The sequence below is a fragment of the Sceloporus occidentalis genome, unplaced genomic scaffold (assembly GCF_023333645.1).
Source record: "Sceloporus occidentalis isolate IW3139 unplaced genomic scaffold, rSceOcc1.0.p SCAF_1, whole genome shotgun sequence".
Classification (NCBI taxonomy): domain Eukaryota; kingdom Metazoa; phylum Chordata; class Lepidosauria; order Squamata; family Phrynosomatidae; genus Sceloporus; species Sceloporus occidentalis.
In genome coordinates, this window is record NW_028316981.1 from 244,065,009 (window position 1) to 244,075,886 (window position 10,878).

General features: G+C 38.0%; 1 protein-coding gene across 4 annotated transcripts in view; it reads right to left on the reverse strand.

Annotated features, from left to right (window-relative positions):
- The window catches only part of LOC149323695 (SHC-transforming protein 3-like), a 57,994-nt gene extending 52,582 nt beyond the window's left edge, over nucleotides 1-5,412 (reverse strand). For 2 of the 4 annotated variants that reach the window (XM_089491101.1, XM_089491094.1), the window contains exon 1: nucleotides 3,392-5,409. In XM_089491101.1, the coding sequence (XP_089347227.1) occupies nucleotides 3,392-3,916 (525 nt within the window). In that variant the 5' untranslated portion in view covers nucleotides 3,917-5,409. Of the gene's footprint in view, nucleotides 1-3,391 lie in introns of all 4 variants that reach the window. The other 2 variants (XM_089491113.1, XM_089491109.1) reach the window with 2 other exon arrangements.
- Between the last annotated feature and the right edge of the window lie 5,466 nt (nucleotides 5,413-10,878).

A 10,878-nucleotide genomic window follows, 5' to 3' on the forward strand; every position in this document is an offset into this window, starting at 1 on the left:
ATGTCGGCAAAGATGTACATCCACATTGATATCAGGCATGTGTGTTGAATATTTTTCTACATACTCGTACATCGTGGGAAGTAGTATCCTTGCATTGCAGAAAACATTCTAGGTGCCTGAAAGAAAATACTGGAATGGGCCTTATTTAAAATTCCAGTTACTGTAGAACTATCAGGAACAGGAGTAAAAAACATTTGTCACAAATGTTTATTTGCTTCCAACTCACCCTTCTTGGCTAATATTAAAACTGATCAGTAGCAGGCAATAGAAAACTAGGAATCAGGTAAGAACATCAAATTCTCTCTTTCTCTACTCTCATGAAATATATGACCAGAAACAAATTAAAAACACTGTGGAAATTGTCATCAGCTGATACGAGGCCTATTCCTCTTTGTGCTCAATAGCTGTGGCAAGAGAACATCACCATCAAGGAGGAATCTCAATAGCCCTGACGCAATTCACATAACCAGTCAAATGAAGTCAAGGAAAGTGCAGCCCATCACTTCCTACCATTAATATCAAGGAAACCAACAATGTATTGTCATACAACCTTCTTGATATGTTTATACCTCTTTCCTTGAAAACAGAGAACATAAAGTTCTCTCTGTTTCTGACTATTTTCCGTCACATATCCCACAATGAATATTTTCATAAAATCACAGAATCTTAGAGTTGGAAGGGACCACAAAGGCCACTTAGTCTAAACCGCTGCCATGCAGGAATACACAATTAAAGCACTCCTGAAAGGTAGCCATCCAACCTCAGGTTAAAGACCTCCAGAGAAGAAGAGTCCAGCTTGCTCTGTGACGCAGTCTATTTCCACTGTAGAACAGTTCTTACAGTGCAGAACCTCTTCCTTATGTTTAGGTGGACTCTCTTTTCTTGTAATTTGCATTTGTCTAGGGTTTTGCAGAGGGAAAATAACAACACAGACCAATATTTAATTCCATGTAGTGCACCTCTGTGATAAATTTAAAAAGCAAACAAACAGGAAAATATAATCAAAACAGATAGTATTTTTAGATTTTTAAGGTACTGTGATTGTGTCCATTTTCCATGGTAGATTAGGGTGAGTGGGGCATCATGAAAGCTTATTTCACTGTGATATAATGTCAGATTGCGTTCTTCTCTTTCCAGTCACTGGAAAGAATTGACCATCTTCTGGGCAGAATTTTCATTCCTATAAACAGATACAATTTACTGTATATAAAATATATTAACTATAAGCTACTTTATTCTTTTATCTCTTGTAAAAATTACAGCAGTTTTGGTGGCAAATAATGGACTGGCATGATATTGGATGGTACTGACATGATGAACACGCAGCAAGATATAACAGTCTAGCATAGTTCAAGATGCCCTAATATTCTGTATTGCCATGACATTTCTACCCTTTTGGTGTATATTGTCTATGAATTGTTTTGACATTTTGATTGGGCATCACACTTAAAATATTAAAAAATATCCTATTTTTAAAAAATGAGAATTACCATTTCTGCTCTTGTGTTGCAAATTTTGTAGTTATCACATTTAGAGAGAAAATTTCAGAAATATGGAATGAAGAGAACATATGACTTTAGAATTATTTTTAATTAGGTGTTCATAATTAGTAGAGAAACAGAATAAAGATTTATACTATATAAAGTCCATCCACTTCCACATCTGTTAACTAGCCAGAGCACTGTGCTCTCAATAGGTCATTGTTACATGGCTTAACCATTGATAAACTGTTCATATATCATTGGAATATGTAATTTCCTTCATATTGTTAATACCAAATGGGTCACATACCAGTCACTAATGCTCTTGTATTCATGTTGTGTTCTTTGCCTATAGCACTGCCCCTTTTCAAGTACTCAAGAACCTAACAGCTAAATGTCAGTATGCATATTAGGAATCTAAAATAACTATAGATAAGGGAGGGGGGAATGTTATCTCATCAAAAGCACTATTTTTTTTTCTACTAGCAATAGCATTTGAATAAAGAAATACACACATTGGTCATGTTTTTGTAGTCAAGATGAATGTTTTGAGCAAGATTTTCTTGAGCAGAAAATTAATAAAACAGTTACAAAGAACAGCTACACTAAAGATGAATATAAAATTACACACTTTTTATTTTCAAATAGCACATAACTTGTTCTGAAACAAGCACTGATGATGATCTTACTTCATTTTACATGCCATCGTCAGTTTGATTCTTGAGGAGAATCATAGCCCTCATTTAAATATGATTCTTAACTAAGCCACTTGTTGTATCTACCATGATTAAACAATCACCATGTCCCCCATACCTGTTAAAAGCACACTATTAAAACATATTTAACAAGATATTTGAAATAAAATTATAGTCACGGAATTTCAACTAAATGAAGGTTAAAGGTATGCACAATATAGCAGTGCTTAGAATGCCATGAATTTTTGTTTAAAATCAAGAACATTTTGTATAAAATAAAATAAAATTTCTTCTGCTTAATCCTTCGTGGTACAGCACATTAATGTTTCTTAGTTAGGGGACTAAGAATGTATATGTTCCCAGTGTTAATTCTTCAGTTGATTAGCTTAGTACACACTGAAATCTCTCACTGCAACAAAAGAAGCCATCAACCACACCTTAAAGCCTTACATTCTACCTGGTCAGAATGTACCTGAAGAACACTGAAATATTCACTCAGTTAACATTTCACTGAAAGAACATTGAACACTGGTGTATTTCTAACCATAGTGTGCTACAGATACACCAGGGGCTGTTTTTGGTATTTTGGGAGGGGGATTGCTGTGCACCTAAACTATCAGTATTGAGAAAAAGAAATGCTGTTAAAGTGGCCGAAAGCCTGTTATGTAAAACAAGACTGCATTTGTCTGTATCGCTTTGGGGGGAGAAAAGACTCATGTTTGCAAAATAAGACACATTCTGAAAGTTGTGGGTTTTCACAAATCCCCAGTGTATGAACACACTGTCAAAACATGCAAATCAAACACACACACACACACGAGGTTTATATTAATGATAAAAGTGTCAAAATGACCACATCTATAACAAGGTAAATTAAATACATTAGAAATCAATATGTACAATATACTTGTACTGTTTTGAGAAAGGAGAAAAACCAAAAGACCTTTGTTTTAAAAACATTCCTTTCCCACCGGTTTAAATCCTTTTAACTGCCAGCAAGTCTGCAGGCATGTTTCCATAATTAAAACAAATTAACATGGATTTCTGACAATGCCTTTCTGCACTTAACAGTCTTTACAAGACTTTCAGAAATGAAACGTCAAATAGAAATCTTTCCAGCCTATCCAGCCAGCTGTTGAAACAAGAAAACATACACATATGATATATTTCCCCCCCACTGATTAGAAGAAGAGAGTAGAAGGAAAGCCGACCAACCTTCACAATGTACGTCACTCCTGGTCCCAGGATCTTCTCATTTGAATGCAGCCACCCTTGGGAGGCTTTGCTGGCAATGCTGCTGCTACCTTGATTCCAGTCTTCTCCTCCCAAGTGCATTTCCTCTGACCATGTTTTTTTCCCTGTACTCATGTTGCTCTTGTCCTGCTGAGAAGACGGAGTGGCAGAGACAAGGTTACATGAGTTGTCTGAAGCCTCTGCTGCTGAGCTACCCTGCAACTTGGAGACAGCAAGCTCCTTCACTGCAGAGGAGAGGTTCTTGATGCCCAAAAGGCTGCCTGTATGGGAGAGTTTCAAGTGGGACACTTTATGCATAAGAGTGCACAAGGTGGTGGATCCATCTTGGTCCTTCTGGAGGATCTCAGGTGAGGCCAGATATGGTGATGGCGTCGGAGTTGTATCAATTGATGAGACCTTGCTGTTCATGGACAAATTGTGGAAAAGATCATCCACCGATGTCACCGAATCATTCCTGAAGCGGTTATACTTGGTGCGTTGAAGCATGCCCTTCTATCTGGAACCTTGCATATGTTCTGCCAAACCAGAGATTTCCTGGGCTAACATAGCAGATAATTCAGAATATCAAAGGTCAACATTAAACACTTACTTATAGGGGAGCAGGTTGGTTTTTAAAACCAAATTTTAAAGGAATTTTGCTTGAGGTTCCATGATGAGGCTACGTGAAGCGATAGTTTTCTGTGCAAGAGAAAGATTCCATTCCTGCTCAGAGCAGCCAAGTCTCTCACAGCAAAAGCATGACTCACACAAATGAGAAGGACCCTTTTCAACAAAAGGCTCAGTGAACGCTGCAAATCACTTCCTGTAGGGAAAAAAATCCACCCACTTACAGCACACCACCACCAATCAATTCTCAAATTTCCCTTTCCTATCTTAAATAGGCATGTTGTCCTCAGATTTCCTTCCTATTCCCTACACACCTTGCTTTGGAACCATAAGTGAATGCCTGCAATGGCTCTAAGTAACTGCGTTAACTTTTTTTTTTTTGGCCATCCCAGCTATTTCTATCCTATTCCTATCACTCTATAAATTGTGCCGTGATTAGAAAGGAATACTGTACCAAACATAAAGCCAGAGAAACCTCAGCTTACAAATACCTGAAAAGGCTTCCAGACAACCAAACTACGCAGTAGCATTCTACATTCAATGTCAGGTGAGAAAACTGAACAGTAATGAGTCTGGGAGATTTCTTTCAGGAAAGCCTGGCATCCTTAAAAACTATGTTTTTCCTTTCCTAGTTCTTGCCTATAGAAACACCACACCACAGTTTTAGGTTTGTTTGTTACATTACAACCTGGTTTTGTTTTTTCTACTGCCAAAGTTAGTTCATTACAAATTCACATGAAAAGGGTAGGACTGAAAAATATATATATATTCAAAAAATACATGTGGCAATGGCTAGAGTCTTATGAAGCAAGGTACCCTTGTCTCCAAAAACCCACAGCAAAAGAGATCTCCATTTTATTTCTCTATACACAATTTAAATATGGAAACCTAATTCCAGAGGAGTGTTTAGAAGTACTTAAGGCAACGTAGCAATGCCTCACTTTCTAACATAAGAATAAATCCACAGATACTTCAGTTCACAATGATCATAAAGTACACCTAAAACTGCTGATTGGAAGAGGTAATAACTAACATACCAACAATAAAATAAAAACATAGTCCACCTATTTTTTGTAAGCATGCACAATTTAACATCAGCAAAGAAATCCAGTTCTAATGAAACACAAAATGAGTGAGCTCTATTTATAGCGTGCAGGAGCTGAATAACTATGCTGTGAAAAGACAGATTCAGAATAATGGCACAACTTCTTCTTCTCTTTTTACAAAGCAAAGAAATTAAAACCGCAACATACAAGGCAATTAATTATCCAGAGCATATTCCACACTTCTCCCCCTACTAAAAGCTGAAGTACATAAATAACAATCACACAGCTGTATCTTTCAATGCAGGTATCTAACAAGAAGAAGTGATGACATGGAAATGAAAGCAGCACCTCTGATCCCAGTGGTGATGAATGAAAATGTCCTATTCATTGTAAAAAAAAAAAATAAAAGGGAAAAAAGGCAGGTCTCTAGTGATCTGCAGAATAGGCTTTCATCACACTGCAAACCTGCTAACAGCATCCACACTGCATTCATTTTTCCCTTCCTCCTGCTACCCTAGCAACAGCAAATATACACAGTATAGATCATTTCTGGTCTTGTGTTCATCAACAAGCTGAAATCTCTGCCATTCAGAAATTATTTCCTTCATTAGAAGCAGAGGGGGAGAAAAAACGAGAAAATGTGAATGGAATTGTGCCTATCTGAATGAAAGAGCTGGCCAGCATACCAGCATTTCTGTGAATGAAGCAGGGCCTTGCAGCCTCTGCCAGGCAATCCCTTGGATGCTAACTATCTGAACCAATAAGATGCAGCCTGGATGACTCATTCAACAAAGGCTTGCTAAATAGTGGGAGATCCCAATTCACACATAGGGAGGATTTTTCTAGCTAGATGACCCCCAAAGAGAAACTCCTGCTCTCCAAACCATTTAATGCAAATTACAACTGTTCTCCTTTCAGGAGGTATTTCTGAATTTTATTTTATTTTATTTAAGGATGCATTTGAGCTGTTTGAGTGATAACTGAGAGCATCACCCCCACCAAAGGCCTTGAGTTGGTTCAGACATAGTGAGGAAGGAAACGTGATCCTATGTACCTTGGCGCCTATGAATTAACATCCTCGGGTACATTGGAAAAAAGCCAGGCTTCCCTTTATAGCATCACTCCTATGCGGAAAGGATTTTTTTTTTAGTTTAAGAAAAAAAAATAGAAATGTGGAGACAGGATGAGGACACATAATCAACATTTATAAAACGATTAGCAAAGGTGCACAGCATCCCCCAGGTTCAAAAGCAGATATCCCACCACATTGCTATTTCTGCATTTATATATACACACACAAACACATACACACAAGACTCCTTGGTCTTTCTCATCTTTCATCTGAAACTGTAAAGCCTGTACCAACTTTGTATTGATTAGTAGTAACCCTTTACTTTTTGCATTTTCCTCTGTTTGTTTGTTGACTTTCCACCAACCTGGGACCCAAGACAGTTCATAACATAGATTAAAACAAAGTACAGGTTGAGTCTCCCTTATCTGAAATGCTTGGGATCAGAAGTGATTTGAATTTTTTTTTTGGAAGGCGGTGGGATTTTGGAATATTTGGGTTGGCATATACAGTTTGTGTATTATTATTATTATTATTATTATTATTATTATTATTATTATTATTATTGTATTTATACCCTGCTCTTTAGGAAGGCCCTCAGAGTGGCTTACAAATTGTTAATTAGACAGAGTTCTGCTCTGGTGCTGCAACAAACTACAGTTCCCAGAATTCCATAGAATGGAGACAGGGCTGTTAATGTGGTGTCAACCTGGATTGTTTCTGCAGTGTGGATGCAGCCTAGTGTGTTCACCAGAGGTGGGACAGAGGGAGACTCCCCCCACAAAAAGAAATGTTTTAAAACTCAGTCAGGCTCATATAGAGAGGTATCATAGTTTGAACATAAGCCATATAGGGAGGGCTTTATAGGTCTAGAACTTTGATATAGGGAGATATCATCTTTCAGATAGTTTGGACATAAGCCATATAGGGCTTAATAAGTCCAGAACTTTGAATTGTGCCTGGAAACATACCAGTAGCAAGTGAAGCTGTTGCAAGAAAGGAATTATATGTGCCCTATAACCATCACTGGTCAATAGTCTGATCACAGCATTTTTAGATTGTTGAAGTTTCCAAACAGTATCCAAAGGTAGCCCAATGTAGAGTGAATTACAGTAATCCTAATCAGATACAATCAAGGTATGTAGTGCTCGGCTCTAGTATTCTTCAGAGCTGGAGAGAAGTAATACTCAATTCCCATTCTAGCTCCCTGGTCTTGTTCCTAAAGTTTGGATATGCCCTTCACTTTCCTGTTTATGAAATGACTATTCATTCATGTGGGTGGGTATACACATCTTTGAGTCATTTGTTGTCTTATCATGATCTCATGAATTTCATAGGGTTTCTTAAACAAGAAATACTCAAGCGGTGCTTTTGCTAGTTCTTCTGAAATATAGACTGTAGCACATGGTATTCCTTGGAGGTTTCCCATCCAATTGCTAATTGGGTGGAATAAAACCCACTGTCTGGAGCAAACTTTTACTCACACATTATAGTACTGGGTGTTCTCTCCTCACTATTGGGGATATAGTAGATTTAATAATGAGGATTTCACTTGTTTTAAACAAAAAAATTGATACATTTGATGGTCACGATGTCTGTCAAACCTTTGTCATTCAGTGAAATGGTTAGCTTGCCTATACAGTATTCAGTTTCCTGGCAAGTGTCATTATAACACAAACCTATCACTGACTCTCTGCACAGTGGGGAAAATTTAATTCAGCTATTCAATTTTGGTTACCTGTTAAAAACCCACATCTCTCCATTATGTTGAGAGAGCGAGAGAGCACACTTCTTTGTTCAATATGTTATGCAAACCTAACTTCAATGGTGATTCCCAGATACAATACAGAGACTGAATCAATGAGAAGTTGATAAGAGAACATTTACACCAGTTTTGTTGATTCAATAGATCTACTCAACACACAACAACAACAGTTGGGGACTTCTGATTTTTCAATACCTAAAATTTTAAACAAAAAGAGCAAACCTAAACTGTTAATAACTGTGAGATTATTCTTTCTTTCCAGCAAGGTGTAGCATGTTTCCTCTCTCATGCATACACAGCCATTTGGATTTCCAAAGGCTCATTCAATGAAACCAGAGCCACCCTCAGTGTGTGGGGAAATAGGTTCTGCCTATGGATGTTGAGAAAACAAATCCATGAGTATGGCCCACAGCATTCAGGATCCCACACTAGACTTTTAGTCTACTCTTGAAAGGTGAGAAGAATATGCACTTGTGCTATCGTTACAGAAAGAGGCATTTAGAGAATAGCAATACAGTTTTTGGCTATTCTTGTTCTGCCAATTGAGGTTTTGATAGTTCAATTTTTGAAAAAATCTTGCAACCTCTTCTTTATATGCACTGTTTCCATGGCAATTGTGTTGCTAAGGATGGGCCCAATAAGCACATTACAGCCTTATCTGCATTTGGAAGTAATTCCTGTAAAAAGACAGATTGGCAGTAATAGCAGTGGCAAAATAAAAGTGTTAAAACTCTCACATCTGACTCTGTGAGCATCAGCCATGGCATGCAAGAAGTCTTGCTGAGGTTCATCTCCTGGCTGGGAGAGGAACCATTGCTCATCTGATGATAAACGCCCACATTCCATAACAATTCTGGGCGCATGAGAACAGCTTTGGATGTTATGTGGATACTCCAACACAGGAAGCACTCTCAACTGTGCTTCCTCTTTCTATGCTTCGTAGGAATTACCAGTACTACATGTGGATTTAGATAAGAATAACAGCCATAAAAAACCTCCTTTAGTGATATTTATTGCACAGCAATGCCTCTGATCCATAGCTAATGTGTCTCCAAAGTGTGGTTACGGCATCCCTTTTCATTGACAAGGAAAACCTGTCAATAACTTCTCAATTGCTTCCTCAGGTTTGAAATGTCGCTACTGGGGCAGTTGTGATATTGGCAGTCAAGTGGTCTCAGCATCTTTTACTCTCCCCCAGCCCCTCTTACCTCATTATTCCCAAGCAAGCTGGTTCCTTTATTTATTATTTCTATTTCTTTTCTTTTTCTTTTTTTTTAAAAAATCTCTTTGGCAGATCTACAGAATTGCATGATAAAGTGAAAATAAAAATAAAATTTAAAAAACCGAAAGGTGTGCTGGCTATGGCATAGGGCAGGGAGGTAGGTTAAGTGTGGAAGAGAGAATGATGGCTGAAGCAGTCCCAGTCATATGATTTAGCCCAATCTAAGAAAGCCGCATGAAAGACAGCATGTTTCAACCTTAAAGTTAGAAAAGGTTTGTGTACATGTACTGGTTGACTGATGTTTGTTTAACTGACCAGTTACATCCATATATTCCTTTTTTGTGAAGGTATTCAAGACAGTTTACATTTTAAAACTTTGCAATAAAATAGATCAGATATATTAATTGATGCTGGGGATGATAGATGTAAATCATAATGTTAGTTTCAACTAGTGTAGATCCATTGGATTAATGGTATTTATCAATGTGTTGTCACATTATGCAATAATTGATTCAGTGGCTCTGCTCAGTGGGATGCGTGTAATCTGCGTCATCATGTCTGCATGGAAATCCCAGATTCAGAAGCAATATGCTACTGGATCTCATTGGCTAAGAAGCAGTACAACTGTCACTATCAGTGGTTTCTTTAGAGGTTTGCAGCAGGCCTGGGAATTGTCACCCCTTCAGCTGTTGAAGAATTGCAGTACCCAGCATTCTTCATAATGGGCTATGCTGGCTAGGGATGCTGAGACTTACAGCCCAACAATATGTGATGAGTCATGTGATTCTCACCCTCAGCTTTCCAGGAAAGATCAGTCTGATCTGCACTGCACACACAAATAATGCAGTTTGACACTCCTTTAAATGTCATGATTCTATCCTATGGAATCCTGGGATTTGTAATTTGTTGTGGCACCAGATCTCTCTGCCAGAGAAGGCTAACTATCTCACAAAACTACAAATCCCAGGATTCCATAGCATGGCAGTTAAAGTGGTGTCAAACTGCATTATTTCTGCAGTGTAGATTGGTCAATCAATTTGGCCAGTTTAAGGCATGCTAGATTACACAGATTTATAGCATGATCCAGCAGTATTATTCTTATATGAGCAGTGAAGCTGGAGGGGAGGGGGTTTCCTCGGGGGCATTTCCAAGATTTTGGAACTCCCTTCACAAGTGTTTCTAAGATCTTTCTCTGCTACCCTTCTGTCAGCAGGCAAAAGCCTTTGGATTTCAGGTGGGCTTTTGTCAGTCGACTGGCTGCAAAGAAAGCAACTTTTAACAGGTGGGCACCTATTGGTGTGTTTTTAAATGGGGTTTAATCCAGTTGTATTTTATTATTATAATGTGTTGAATTATGATGTTAACACTATAACCTTTTGTGCTTTTAATCTGTGCCTTTTAAAAATTCTTTTTGAGAGCACCTTTCATAGAATGACAAGACATTAAAGAAATAGATAGACAAACAAACATACATAAGATAAAACATCCAAGAGGTCACAGACAAGTTGAAAGCCCTTCCAGCAAAGAAAACTAGAAATACTGCCACATTCCTGTCACTATCTGTCTTGCCGTGTTATTGCAAGATGAAGATTTTTTCCAAGTTGTAACGTATTCACCATGTCCTCCTGCCCTGCTGTCTGCTTTAATTGCTTAACTGGGACTGCATCCACTGCAGAAAGAATCCTGTTTGAGACCACTTTAGCTGCACTCTGGTGCCACAACAAATTACCATTCCCAGAA